Genomic DNA, 15,741 nt, shown 5'->3' with positions numbered 1-15,741 from the left:
ACCCAAACTAAAAAGGGTGTATCTCTGCAACCACTAGGGCTATTTGAATAATGTTGGTGTTATAATGAAAGATACACATGTGAGATGTTGTTCAGATGTGTAAATATCAGTCTATATGTTACTGGTTAAGAGTAAATGAAGATGACACACAGCAAAAAATGAAAAGGTTTCAGGTCCGCCTTTAAAGAAATCACTTTCAGGATGATTATTTCTTTGAAATGATGCAGCTGTAAGGTCCAACTCTAACCCAAATCATAGCTCAATATGTGAACATTCTCTAACCCAAATCATACACAATATGTGAACATTCTCTAACCCAAATCATAACAATATGTGAACATTCTCTAACCCAAATCATAACTCAATATGTGAACATTCACTAACCCAAATCATAGCTCAATATGTGAACATTCTCTAACCCAAATCATAGCTCAATATGTGAACATTCTCTAACCCAAATCATAGCTCAATATGTGAACATTCTCTAACCCAAATCATAGCTCAATATGTGAACATTCTCTAACCCAAATCATAACTCAATATGTGAACATTCTCTAACCCAAATCATAGCTCAATATGTGAACATTCACTGACCCAAATCATAACTCAATATGTGAACATTCTCTAACCCAAATCATAGCTCAATATGTGAACATTCTCTAACCCAAATCATAGCTCAATATGTGAACATTCTCTAACCCAAATCATAGCTCAATATGTGAACATTCTCTAACCCAAATCATAGCTCAATATGTGAACATTCTCTAACCCAAATCATAACTCAATATGTGAACATTCTCTAACCCAAATCATAGCTCAATATGTGAACATTCACTGACCCAAATCATAACTCAATATGTGAACATTCTCTAACCCAAATCATAGCTCAATATGTGAACATTCTCTAACCCAAATCATAGCTCAATATGTGAACATTCTCTAACCCAAATCATAGCTCAATATGTGAACATTCTCTAACCCAAATCATAGCTCAATATGTGAACATTCTCTAACCCAAATCATAACTCAATATGTGAACATTCTCTAACCCAAATCATAGCTCAATATGTGAACATTCTCTAACCCAAATCATAGCTCAATATGTGAACATTCACTGACCCAAATCATAACTCAATATGTGAACATTCTCTAACCCAAATCATAACACAATATGTGAACATTATTAGAATTAGAACATTTAGAACAGAGAACATTCAGACGAGGTCTCCAAAACAGGCATTTGGGCTTGTATATTACTTATGGTGTTCAATACATCCAAATACAGCAGTTTTGGTTCTGTTGTTTAATATATTTGCTTATGATTACAGTTTTAAAAAACAATCTTTGAGTCTTCCCCCCGAGGGGAGGATTGATTTCTAAAAGGCTAAAAAAAAATCCATAATTTATGAAATTTTCAAGGTAAACCTAGTTGCAGCACAAGGTTTTCACCGATGTGCAGCACATTTTATTTTATTTTCTGTGCATGCATGGTATGAAACAGTGCATTTTCTTAACCCGTCAATAATGAAAATAGGTTTATTTATTAATACCCTGGAGGTTTGAATCCATTCTTTTAAAGCTCAGCCTTTGCTTTAAAAGCCCGGCTTGACCTTGTAGCTCATGTCCCTGCCAATCACCCTGAGACTGAATGCTGGAGCCCTGGTTTGTTTTCAGTAGTTGGGTTTCCTCCTTTGTGAACATTGCGTTTGAATTTCAGCTTAAAAAACACAAGAAGCACTTGTTATTTTCTGCGTGACCTGGGACGCTCACACACGACCACGGACTGCAGCTCTCACCATCAATCCCGCTCTCGGAGACAAAGTGCGACCTTTGAACCCGCGCCACTCCCCCCCCCAGCTCTGTGAAGAAGCTTCATAACGCTGCAGACAACTATGCCTCCTGGACCTGAGGGCTGGGGAGCGTGTGAAGGGAGTGAAAATGAAAAGGTAGGTGAGGGGCTTAACCCACCAAGAGGCCACGGTATTTTTCAAAAGCTTCAAGATTTGCAAAAAAAGCTCAGACACCTAAAAAAACCCTAAAAAAAAAGCCCATGATAACACCCAAAGAAAAACAAAAACATTCTGGAAAAGGCATGAAAGTGATGGAAATGGCAGGATGACAAAGTGAAGTGGTGACTTGCACGTGATGTTTAGCAAGTCAATTAGAATGAACCAGACGAGCTGTGCATTAATGTACACCCGATGTTCCCCGATGTTCCTGCTCCTCCCGCGGCGCTCATCACTGCTGTCTGAGGGTTAATCGACACCGACGGAGGGTCAGAGGTGCCGCGAGGAATCCAGGGCCTCTGATAAGAAATATTTAAAATATGAGCAGTGGAAAACGCTGCTTATCTAACATTGAAAGTTGACTCCTTGGTTCCACTTCGAGCTGTCTCACTCTATTCTACATTCATCAGCACTACCAGGCTCCAGCTGCTTTATTCTACAAGCCTTGGCCTTTATTGGGAGCTGAAGAGGTACCAAGGTGCCATTGAGCAAGGCACTAAACCCCCAAACTGCTCCCTAGGTGTCGTATAGTAGCTGCCCACTGCTCCTGAAAGGAAGATGGGTTAAATTTCACTTGTGTGTGATGATAAAAGTCGCTTTATATTTCACAATTATCTTTACAATGACATTTTCTTCCACGACATTTCTGAACGTCTTTCGCGCCGCAGTCCATTACGACCACAAGCAGCTTAACCTTTTGGGAACGGTGCGCAAAAAGCCCCCATTTTTATCGGACAACATTTGTTCTACTCCTAAAACCTCGTCATACACCACATGCGGAAGCTCCTGCACATTTCAATACCCAGCATGCCCAAATCGGCCAATGTTTTGGCATAAAATAAGTATTTTCTTTTCCATTTTTGAACCGAACAACAGTTTTTTGACTGAAACTCCTTCGTTACACCCCCATGCTTTGTTTTATTGTGGTTTTTGTTTCAGATTCCGATTATTTAGGTCATAATCTTTCCTAAAAGGTGTCTTATTAGTATGTGGGCTGTTATTAAGGCCCTGAACCATATAGTTTAGAAAACTCGGGGACCACTCGAGGAGGCATTTTTGGGGAATCTTGCTCATATCATGCTGGATGATTTTTTTCCCAAGACTTTGCAGAACAAATACATACATTAAACACAAGTATTGGAATTAATTTTGGGTTCCTACGACGACTCAAACACAAGGGAAAAGAGGTCTTGAGACAATATTGGTTCCACAGTTTTCAACGGGTTAAGGTTCACAACATGGAAGTTCCCTAAGTGAAAAAAGACCCCCTCTCAGAAGCAGATGTGCTTTCTTTTTGCTCATTGGCGCGTTTTGATGTCAGCTGGTGCGACTCAGCCGGCTCTCTCACCAGCGATGACGAACTGGTATCTCACTGAGTCACACCAGCAGGACCTCGGACTTGGATCTCCTTTTAATCTGCGGCCACCCACAGGCTGAACCCCCCACCTCTCCTGTGTTACTGTTTTCTTTGCATAGAAACACCAGTCTGTTACTCTTTGTCTCCCTGCCTCTCTCCTCACAAAGAGTGGGCTTTCAACTCTGTTTACCACCAAATACACAGACTACTATGGAGATCTCAGATCACTCACCGAAACGCGTGGGTGCAGAAGGGGGGATAAAGCAGTCTTGGCAACCCGCAATTTGAGAATTAAACATTGATTGAAGAAAAGTTGGCTTTCCACACATATTTGTAATCCGCCGATTCATCACTTTTTGTTTCAGGTGTGACATGGAAACGTCCAGTTTACGTCCAACTACTAAATATATTTTAAGTGGATGTGATTACTTTTATTACACTTACTGGAAACAGAGACATAGACTGGAGCTTACACGATTTCAAAGTGTGAAAGATTGATGGACATATAAAGATGTTTTGAATGTGATTTCTGGGTCTCATATAATGCCGTAATTGAGAAATCACAGAAAGATAAGTGTTCGTTTTGGAGGCAACATCCATCAAACCAAACACGCCTCCACCTACCAGCTGTGTTTTAAATGAGACAGAAACACAAACACTGACTATTATGGGCGAATATCTTTGTTGAAAGCTTATTTTTGTGCAAACAGACCTCCATCATCGGCACCGACTCAGAAACGGTGACTAATCTGGACACCTGTGACGCAAAGTAAACACCTGCAAGCGTTTTATTCCAGTGGGGTTCTAGTGACTTCCAACTACACTGGGCAGATCATACAAGAAGCACTTAATGCTGGTGTAACAACCCCTTCTGTACGACCCCTCTTGACTTTTGCAGTACTTTGCTTATATTGTATGTATTATGTGCACTCAACACTGAGGCAAATTTTTTGTTGGTGAAAACATGCTTGGCAATAAACCAGTATTCTGATTCTGACATAATAATAAGCCCAAAGATTACAAATGACAAACTCCTGATAGGAGCCCTTGATATAGATTTCCTGGTATAAAACCTGACATACACCAGATGAGACATTTAAAAGAAATACACCAAATGTCAAACACACCCACAACAGCTGTCATGCAATATGAGTTGAGACTGAAATATTGTGGTTTAAGATGATGATCTCAGCATGCCAGTACTTTTAACTTAAAAATATGTCCCTGCACAATTCATCAAGACTTGCATTTTTGTGATTAAAGATGCAATTCTGGTTTGCCAAAAAAAACTCTATACCTTTTTCATGAACAAAGACATTTCTTGAGAAATCTGAATTCATTTAGCACTTTGGCACCCCTAATGGGTAGTGAGACTCAACTATTTCACTACCAATAAATCCTTAAAATGGAGACACACAAAAGTGCAGAGTCCAAACATGACTCAAACTATTTTTTCCCTTTTTAATATTCCTCTCAGACGCCCTGACCTAGGATTCCTTTGAGTACAAAGAAGGGCTCGCCAGCTAAAGATATGACGGACTTGCAACAATCTCGGGAGGAATTTCTCCTCCTGACAACCGTGCCGGTCGCCCCGTGCGAGGTCAGCGGAGTGAGAGCGGCTTATCGCCGACGGGCCGCTCGCTAACGGCATCGCTCGCTGTCCGCGATGGCTGTTATCTGTCCGAGCTGTCAGAACCAAGGTCTGAACACATCTTTATCAGCCCTCCCCCTCCACCACGCCGGCTCCTGCAGCCAGACTGCTGGATATTTGTCTGTGTTTGTTGCAGGCAGATTCCATTTGGCACCGCTGCATCATGCACTTGAGTCCAGACATCGTGGCGGAGGGATCACGGATGGCGTCATCGCCAGCGGAGATGTGTAACTAATCCTGGTATCGGAAAACCAGAGATGATTATCGACTTTTTTGGGTCAGTAAAATATACTCACAGACCAAACTATTATCTTAGTTCATTGAAAGTGCATTTATTTATTCAAATTGTGGTGTTTCTATTTCAAATTGAGTAAATGCATTTGTTGCGTGTGCATACTTTGCAATACCTTCTGTATATTTTCAAAGAAGCAGCTGAGGAGTGTAGATCCTGCTCGTCTCAGGATAACTTCTCTTTGCAGATGATGCAGTTGTGTCTGTCAGACTATGACCGCCGTCAGCAGTTTGAGAGTCAAGATGTTCGGGTAAAAGTCAATATTATGTATTTGTATGAGTTGTAAGCAAGCTGTTATTGAAAGGAATTCAAGATACCTCAGAGTCTTCTAATGTGAGACGGGCAAAATGTAGTTTGTATAGTCCGCCTGAAGGCACAGATTCCCATTTTCTGAGGCCCCGCCCTCTCTTGTGGTCTTGAGTCTTAATAGTGGGAAAGAGTTTACTTCACAGGGTGCAAGGGGTCATCTTTAGGGAAGGCTTTAGGAGTTTAGAGTAGAACCATAGCTCCATTTGAGATGTTTGGGAATCTGATCAGGTTGCCTACCGGATGCCCCGAGGCAGGAATTCTGGACACGTCCAACTGGGAGACTGAGGGAAAGACTCGCAGCAGAATGGGATAGCATTTCCAATTTGCCCTGGAATGCCTCAAGATCCTCCAAACGGAGCCGGATAACCCGATAAGCCTGGGATAGCTTATCTATCCTGTCACCACCCTGACCTGGACCCTATTAGGCATTTAAAAATGAATGGATGAAAAAGAATGCATGTAATATTTGACAACCCCTGAAACAAGTAAATGCTTTTATTGACTGCATGCATATTTTTGATGATTTGGCATTAAGTAGTTTAACACTTTTACAGCCTGATTGGGGATTTGCACAATGCCCGTGATATGATGAGCTTTTGTTTCAACTGGTTGAATATTTGCTCTGATCCAATCGTAGCGTCTTGTCTTCACTACTTAAGAAAAAGTGTTGAGGTTGCGGCTGCAGCTCCTGAGGCGTCTCCTCCCAAAGGTCAAGGCCACACGCGAGAAGTGCATTAATGCACAGGGAAAGTGAGAGAAACCACACCAGTGAGGAGGAGCAGGAGGAGCAGCGGGGAGGAGGACTTAACCGGAGTGTGTTAATTTGTATTTGGAGAGTTGTGATGTCTGAGGGGAGGGCTGGATTAGAAAAGCGGCGGTCCGGAGAGAGACTCGAGGAGTCGTATTTCAGCTCGAGAGGGCCCCTTTAGTCCGACTCACTGAAGCTGCCTTTGTTTGACCAGGAACCAGAGAGAGAGAGAGAGAGAGAGAGAGAGAGAGAGAGAGAGGGAGGAGGAGGAGGAGGCGGAGAGTGTGAGGCTTTTAGTTTGTGAGGGAGTGAGAGAGAGAGGCAGAGTGAGCTCCATCTCTCTCTCTCTTACCAGGGCTTACCACACATGAACAGCACAACTTTAGTTGGGATCTAAGCTCACCATCACTGAAGATGACTCCACGGTAAATGAAAGGCACTGTGTTTCCTCTGGACAAGTTGTTTAACATCAACATGTGGTCAGTTTTCCCAACTCTCTGACTTCTGTCTCCATACAGCATTGCCCCCCGGTTCTTTGGATTACTCCTCCTCGCGCTCCGGTTCTGCTGCCGGCGCTCCTCTGCTCAGCTGTTGGACGGTATGAGCGCTCTGTTTGTCTGTTTATTGCTGGATCATGTGCTTTCTGTTTCTCCTTCTGCTGCTGGTGAACTTTCTGCTGGCTCATGAGTTTCCATCTGCTGAATATGAATGGGGAAACTGTTGCACTCTGCTCCTGGAAAAAGATGCTTTTATGTTTGGTTGCAGGATGATATTATTCTGAGGAAAGATGCTCAAAACAACAACATTGGCATACTGTATTGGAGGGAGATCATATGCATGTTGAATGTCATAATTATATTGAAATATATTCAGCAAGGCTAGCAAAGTTATCTATATATTCAATATTTAGGCCTAGCATAGACACATTTAACTCCCTAAAGCATAATCATAGCAATACCACATTTTCTCTTTCCCTGCAACTCATTTGAGTCTCTTTACGCTCATGTAGAAGATCATTACAGTGTATATACAGCAGAGACCATGGGAAAGCCTTCAGGGGGTTTGAGTTTGCGTTCTGAAAGGCATATTTAGTGTAAGACCCCCACATTTGATAAGATCAGCGCGTCCCATGGGATGCTTAATGTTGCACTGGACTGTGTCCAAAGTCACTGTACATTAAACTGTTTACACTGGAAGTATGACGGCGTGGAGAGTGAAACATGGGCGCCCCCCCAAAACCTTTGGGTACCATTGTTTTTTAGATGAACTCAACGCCATCAGAGCCCGTATAGAGGGGCAGCTACCTGCAGGCTTCTGTGTGCCGTGTGATGGTTTCAATTATATCTTGACTGATATGTGTCTCAGGGCCCCCGCAGTACTTTGCTGAGTGTTTTCACAGCTTAAATCTAGATTTTCCTCACGATGAATGGATCAATCGGGACCCGTCAGCGTGTTCCCAATTAGTGCCGAAAGCACCGCAGAGTTTCTTTTCCATTGCAATTGGAAACAGGCAAAAAAAAAACTCCCAACGTGCACGCTGACAGACGGGCGCTCCAATCAGTAGCAGTGCACGACGGAGGCAGCGGAGATGAAGTAATGCCACTGAGTTTTGAATGTGAGTGTTTGGAAAGTGGCCGTCACAGATGAAGGTCACTGTCATTACTCTGAGAGCTTCATTTTATTACTTTTCGTCCTTGAAACAATGAGACAATTTGACGCCACTGCCGTCGTCAGCGTGCTGGAATCCAGATTGGCATTTGCAGCTATGTGTGTGTGTGTGTGTGTGTGTTGATATCTTGACCTATGATTACCACATGGAACCTCCGTGTCACAAAAGCAGCATTGTCAAGGTCCAGGCTAATAATTACGGGGTTTCCTTTAGCTAACGTTGCCACACGGAGGTTAATTGTCCGAGTCTGACATTCTGTGGTGGCTCAAAAAGTGCAACCGCTTTGCAATAAAACCCTAATTATGAGACGAGGTGAAAGTGAGTTTTGACTCAGAAGAAGTTTTGGATGTTTGCAGCGCAGCAGAACTTGACATTGGATGTGTGTGAGGAGGCGGTTGGAGTTCAGTGGATGTCTGAAAGGCTTTTAAAGTGTGATTTCATGGTCCACTTTCCTCCACTGTAGATCCTGCAGAGGCTCCGCTGTCAGGCTGATTGTGCTTTTGTCATATTCATAATCCTCTGCCGTGATTCACTTTTTCAAGAGTGGGGGAAAGGAAGAAGTGTGTGTATGTGTGTGTGTGTGTTGGGTGTGTGTGCGTGAGCATGCATGCTGGCTTACTTGCCAGAGAGAGAGAGAGAGAGACAGAGAGAGAGAGAGAGAGCACCAGGGACAAATATTTCCAGCTGTAAATATTCTAGAAAACAGAGCTGTCACCGGGGCAACGCTCACATTTCTGTGCTCGATTGTTGAAATATAACAAATATAATGTGTTTACTTAGTGTGAAAACAGTGCACGCTGCAGCTTTCAGCTGCGTGTCGGTTACTGGTGTGTTCCTAATGGTTTTAGGTCGGACGCAGCTTCCACATATGGCTGAACATATTGCTTCAACACACATCGCCCCGCTCCATCTGTGACTAAGCAACAATGACAGTTGAATAATTTAGTATGTGAATGAACGAGTGCGAGAAAAGATATAGCATTATGCAAACGTGTACGAGTGAATGAATGAACAAATGCGTTAGCCGGGGACTTGCCCCTCGCTAGTGGGCATCGGATACATTGGTTGATTAAACCCATTATTGTTGACGTATGCTGTCTCAGCTGTTGCTCTGATTCCCCGGACCCCCGTCTGCTAGGGGTCAGTCTGGTTGTCTCCCGATCGACTGGATCCACTAGCTTACTAGCTAGCTGGCTAGCACAGATGCTACGGACTGTAGCAACGCTACAGACTAAGCCGGCTAACGCAGCTGGTTTGATGAATCCAGATTCTAATAGTTTAAGTGATGCCAAACCATGACTCTTCTTAGACCACAGTTCCTGCCAAAGTTATAAACACATTTAGCACCACACACTTCCTGCAGGCCACTTCCTCAGCGGGGCGACCGGAGCCATGTTCATTTTAGCAGCATTTTTTGGGACACTGTTTGGCCATACGGATTAAAATGTGTTAAGTTTAAAGTGTGTTCTTGCTTTTAAGACTTCACGACTAGTCTTTAGTTTATAATTCGATCCAAATGTCAGGAAAATGAGTCGTTAGGAGCATCCAGAGCAACAACAAAAAACAGTTAGTGAATTAATGAATGAGCATATGTCAGGGTTAATAGTGACACAGAGTAAATGATGAGTTAAATGGATGCAAGACTGCAAAAATACATAAATGTTATGAGGTCAATAAATGAAATAGATAAGTAATGAATCAAGGAACAAATAAATGTTATCATTGGAGTGGAATATCTTATCAAGATATTCAAAAAGACATCGACAAGTAAACAAAACAACAACAAAAAGCCTTTGTTGTATAGTCATGCTTCTCATACTACAGAAGAATCATAAAAGCATGCTCTTCGCTGCTTTTAATCTTTAATAACGAGCAACATGTTGACCAACATACAACATGTTTATCCCGGAGCACTGCTCTCTGTGCCTACATATACATATATACATATACATATACGCCCACCCAAAGCGGACGCACATCTGCTGTACACGTGGTCGTTATTCACAAATGATTGTGTGTTTAATTATGTTTAATGGAACAACGTGAATGCCCGGGACCATCATGGATAATGAATACGATGATGAGATGCGGCGCTCAGAGAATGTGGTTATGGTGATTTCGTCGAGGCAATTATGATGATAATGATGATAATGATGGCGAGGACGAGAGCGACAGTGGGAATGGGGAAGATGATGATGATGATGATGATGATGATGATGATGATGCGAGTCCTTAGAGAGCGGTGACGTGCGTGAAGGGTGTTGCTGGATGTCACCAACACAGAATCATTGGCAGGGGGATGAAATGGATTCATAATTGGAGCACTTTTGACCTACAGATGAAGCCGTTTGGAAAAATGACAGTTATGAGTCACGGATTCAAGTTCATTTGAAGAGTTTGCCTTTCAAAACAAAGCAGATACCATTTTTTTTTTTACTGCGTTATCTGACTTTTAAGTTAAACAAAGTCTGGTCTACTATCAAAGGCAGGACTATTTTCTGCTTCTTTTATCTGTTGTTTGTTCAGGGAAGGTCACTGAGTGCTCTTTTTGCTTTTTTTACTCCCCCAGCTCAAGTTTCTCAATTATTCCGCCCCACCAACCGATATATCACCACCGCTAGTGCTGGACCAACCAGTGCAGGTTTAGGTGCATCTTTTTCCATCTCATCTCATGAAACACCACCTTAAAAGCATTCCCCAAAAACATAGAAGCTTGAATAATAATAATAAAAAGGGATCGCTGCTTTATTAGCTGGTGAAATTGGACACCAAACCCTGTGACTCACTTTCTGAGTTGATGCATGAATGTCCCTGCAAAATGTCGAGTCATTAAACAGTCTACAGCCTTTCCGTGCATTACGTTATATACGTGCATACGGAGGCTTGGCTGCTGCAGTGACTGTGCATTCCTCTTTCTAGACTCTGGAAACCATTAGCAAAAGAAAGTGTGATCCTCTCCTGCGTCCAAACTGGAGCCGCTGAGAACACTTGACACATGTCCGTAGAAGGCGGTTGTGCTAAAGTGGAGAAAGTAAGACTAAACGGACAGAAGCTGTCCCTGAAACCTCGCTCTCTCGCTCATGGTCACGCAGATACATTTAATCCACCGCTTCATGAGCATGAACCCAGCTGAACATGCGTTAGCTTGTCAGTGACGTCTGCAGGTCGGCTCTTCGTTACTGTCAGGGGAAGCAAGATGACGCTGAGTTTAACCCTAGAACACTAACGTTAAAAACAGTAACACTATCACTAACGTTGGGTATATTTCAGCTGATATAATGTATTAAAATACAACAATACAAGGCAAATTGAAGTACTGTCCTTGTATTTTACCCTGTAGAACTTCTCATAAAACAGGTATCATGGGGGGGGACCCTAAAAAAGGCTCAAAATCGGGTGAAAAATTAGGGAATAGCCAATTAAAAACGACAAACAAAAAGGCCGACTCACCAAATGTGAGACGAGCTCAAAGCGGCCAGATGCTCTCTGAGAGTATTTGGAGGTCATGATATAAGTAACGTTTACATGTTAGGTATTTGGCAGAAGAAAATCACTGTTGGATGGAAAACCATAACACAGAATCTGTGTACAGTGAGCGAACTTTTTCACTGTTTGGCTCGAGAGCACTATGGCAGAATGAATCGCACGTGATCCGGATTTTTTTGGGGGGGATTTGGCCGTTGTCGGGTCACACCTTTCCTTTTACAGATTCATCAGCGGCCTTCCAAACCAGTTCGACATGCCAGAGCTTAGCTGACAACTATTTGTCCATTTTATCTAAACTCGAAACATTCAAACCGACGAGCCTCTGAAATGTAGACGGATTAATAATTTAATCCCCTCTCGAGTTCACACTTCCGTGTGTCAGCACGCTTGAAGCGATGCGAGATGTTCTGCAGGTCGGGCGTGTTGCACTGCATCCCAGATCAGCTGTTTACTTTCACCGACTTTCACATTTGGTCCAATACGACAGCTGTTTCCATCTCCATCTGGCTCCTGATTTGTTTCTTTCACTCAACTCCGTGACCTCCTCCCGGTGATGACTTTTACAGTCACCGACTTGGTCGCGTGAGGAGACGAGACGAACTCATGTAAAAGTGTGAGACAATGTCACAAAATCATAATGATCAAGGTTGTGTTCATTTGTGAGTGATTCTGCTGACTCAACACTTTGCGGACAGCTGCTCCACAGTCCCTGGACCTCGATGGTCGCATCGGCAAATTATTGGAAAAAACAAACACGTGCTGGAGGGTAAACAGGAACTACTAAATGCGTCCTGGACAAAACAATCCAGTATTTGGAGTCGTGGACGCCGTGCGAGCCCAGATAGTGTTGGACGAGATGGATGACTGTCCTCAGGGCGCCCAGTGGAGGATGCATTATGTGTGGTAATGCTAAATGTGTGATGCCAAAAGTCACTTAGTACCCTTGTGTTTTTTCTCTTTCTGTTCTGTTTTAGAAAAGAAACTTACAAGTGATGTCCAATTTAGTGGGAAAGTTTCCCGGCGTATTGTTAACAATCTGGGATTTCCTGAGATAACAGATCACTCATTAAAATCAAAGCTTTGGCCGCCAAAGAGCTTTTCCACTAAACGTCCTGGACGCTGTTTGATGTGCTCGACCACTCTCTCCTTTGGTCTTCATTTTTTAATTTCTCGCTGCTGTTTTTGTTCCTGCATCTTTACATGTGAAGTTTTTCATCTATATATCAGCATTTAACTTTATGTTGTTGCATATTTATCCTTTTTTTCCTGCTTTGATTGCACATTTCATACATATGAGAAAGATTATGCACCCATGAGCCCCTGCACATCCAGCTTAAGGGGTCACATGACCACACAGTTTCTGTCCGGGCTGAAAGTGCAGAACCAAAACTGAGCATATTTAAAACCTTCGGGATCAACACTCACTTTGAAGGAGTCATGGCGGCTTCCTTCATTTTTTTCGGGGGGATTTAACCATGTTGAGCATGCACACATATGTCACAGGTCACGTGATTGGGTGCTTTTAGCTTTACAGCTTAGAGGACTTGAGGATAATACCCGATAAGCCCCAGACCGGCTCGCAGAAGAGAAACGCTCTCTGATGGAGGTCCCTTGAGCAAGGCTCCTACCTCGCTGCTCGTGTAGAATGAACAATGACGGACTGCGGCTGTTGACGGTTTCATTGAGTGCGACGCAGGATGAAACAGAAATTCCCCTCTGTGGCCGAGTGCTGGAAGATGTCTGCACATAAACATGGTTACAGTTGTAAAGGGCGCGCTTGTGACCGAACCACAGTGCGTCCTGTGTCCTAGTAAGGAAGTCAACATATATAAGCCTTCCTGCATATTTGTAGGAAACAGCGCGCTCATAGGTCGCCGACAGACGGGATTAGAGCTGCATCAGAACTGCAATTTACGATAATGTAAAGTGGTCTGAAAGAGCGCGTTTATTTTTCCGGGAGAGGCCGGCTTCCTGGATTTTTTATTTGCGCCGCAGAAGCCCGATGGGGAGGAAAACATGGAACTTTCTGACGGTCTGGAAAGAGTCCGTCAGGGCCGGAAAGACAGTTTGAAAACAAGCAGGTGTCTGTTCAGAGAGAGAGAGACTCCATGCATGGTAGAATCTCAGTCTCCCTTATTTACTTCAATCCTTTAGTTTTCTAAATAATCTAATTGTACATAGTTGTGTGCGATTCCTTTTTTGTTACCCTGAAATATGACCTTTGCCCTCCTCTGCTCACCGATCTCTGCTTGTTTGATCGGTGTGTTGCGTCACACCCGGGATGATGAGGATGTTTCTCTGCCTGTGGAGTCTTGCAGCCACTTGACTAAAGGTCAAAGGTCACACTTTTGAACTCGGGTCATGTTTTTTTTCAGGGGGTTAAGCTAATCATCCGTAAAAGCGATTCAGTTCAAATTCCGTAGTTTCGCGTTTCTTGTCCCAGACGAGAACCGGCTCAAGGTCGCCCAAGGTCACGGCCCGGCAGCGTTGCTGGTCTGTTGTTCCAACCTTGGACCTTAATCTGGTTTTCTCTCCTGTCGAGCTGATGGATAGATGACTTCTGGTCATCGGCAAACACTGCCCCCCCCAAAAAAAGACTTCAAAGACCATCTTGAGTTTCAAAACCCGTCGCCACAGAAACTCAAACTTTGTGAAGGGAGAGGTTGTTGTTGTTTACATGTTGCAGAAGAGTGAGAAACATTCCCTGAGGAGCATCTGTACGGAGGGTCCTGATTGTTCCCCAGTTGGAGGTGGGATTAGTGGTGGCGATGGTTGTGTGTGTGTGTGTGTGTGTGTGTGTGTGCGCTCAGCTGGTCTGCAGCTGCGTTGGTTTCGAGCACACAGTCGACCCACTTCATGAAAAACCTCCACTGCAAAACTAATGAATGGTCTCAGTTGACCTTGTTGTCAGCAAACATCAGCAAACATCTGTCTTCTGTCTTCTCTCTTTCTTTAATTACTGTCTTACTTTGCACACCTTCCTTCACCCTAGTTCTATCCTTTTTCTGTTTGTTTTTCTCATATTTTGCTATTAATTATCTGCCTCTCTCTCCCTATCTTATCATTATTTTGTCCTCTTCCTTTCTCATTTATTTAATGTTCCCTATCTCTGCTGGAAAAACCTCCCTTCAGTCCTGGAAACAAATCTGTTTATTCTACTGTGTGTTTTATTTATCCTGCAGAGTTATGGAGGAAACGATTAACTACATGAAAATTAGTCATTTTCTGAACTTGGTTTGCGGTTCGCTCCTTGTTTCTGCTGCCGGCCTCTCATTAGCACCAACAGTCATTATGTTTGTGCATGTGGTCGACTCTCATTCACACCACTCCCACACTGTAAATATGTGGCACGTTGCCATCAAAAAAAAGAAAGGGAAAAGCCCTCCGTGGTGGTAAAAGTGCCTTTAACTAGATCAGAATATATCTCTGTTACTGTAGAGTACCCGGCTGTCTTTACCAGCATGTCGACCTTCTGTGACAGTTTAGAGCGAACAAAGATAGAGATGATAAGATAGAAGGCATAACGCCTTCGTCAACAGACGTTTTGGCGAGCTGGGTTGAAGAAAGCTCCAGCTTATGGACGTCCAACATCTAGTGACAGTCTGACGTGGAGGACTTGAGGTAGATTTGTTTCATATGATCTTATGATGTTTCCAACGCTGTGGAGGTCTCTGTAGTTATACTTGTCAAGAGTTTCCCAGAGGGATACGAACAAACGGCTTCGGTGTTCACGAGAGAAGCATTTTGGGTGTTTTTAATTTCTCGGCCCTCTTTCATCATTGTATTACAGTCCTGCTTCCAATGAATCTCAAACACTTCTAATGAGCAAAGAGTGGCCAGAAATATGATTTTGATTATTAAAAAATCTAAGAAAAGAGCTTACAGATGTATGAACGTGTCTTTTCTCTGTTTTAGCTTCATGCTGGAGGTAAAACATGTCGGTCCGGGTCTTTTGAGCCTTTACTTTAATAACGAGAAAGCAAGTTCCACATCTGCCCCGTTTGAAAGGAGGACCAGGTTTGTGCACTAAAGTTGACGAGCAGAACCGTGCAGCCGTCATCAGACATGTCAGGCAATACAATGGAAGAATTATCATCAGGATGACATTGTTTCCTCAAACACTTGTTGATGTAAGTGTTGGAGAAAAATGATTGAATGTTGATTCGGAGAGCAGAGCAAATTGAACTCTATAAAGCTATAGTGCCTTCTTCTTCTTCTTCTTC

The 15,741-nt window shown here is 43.1% G+C and overlaps 1 protein-coding gene across 1 annotated transcript in view; it reads left to right on the top strand.

Annotated features, from left to right (window-relative positions):
• Window positions 1–6,777: 6,777 nt before the first annotated feature.
• The window catches only part of LOC306750736 (collagen alpha-1(XV) chain-like), a gene marked incomplete at its 5' end in the record, with an annotated part of 52,934 nt that continues 43,970 nt past the window's right edge, over window positions 6,778–15,741 (top strand). Inside the window, 2 exons of the mRNA XM_079234207.1 lie at window positions 6,778–6,788; window positions 6,882–6,961. Of these exons, the coding sequence (XP_079090333.1) occupies window positions 6,778–6,788; window positions 6,882–6,961 (91 nt within the window). The remainder of the gene's footprint in view (window positions 6,789–6,881; window positions 6,962–15,741) is intronic.

This window comes from Taurulus bubalis (assembly GCF_910589615.1).
Source record: "Taurulus bubalis genome assembly, chromosome: 18".
Taxonomy (NCBI): Eukaryota; Metazoa; Chordata; class Actinopteri; order Perciformes; family Cottidae; genus Taurulus; species Taurulus bubalis.
Note: the sequence above shows the minus strand (reverse complement) of the source record. Positions and strands in the feature narration are given on the sequence as shown.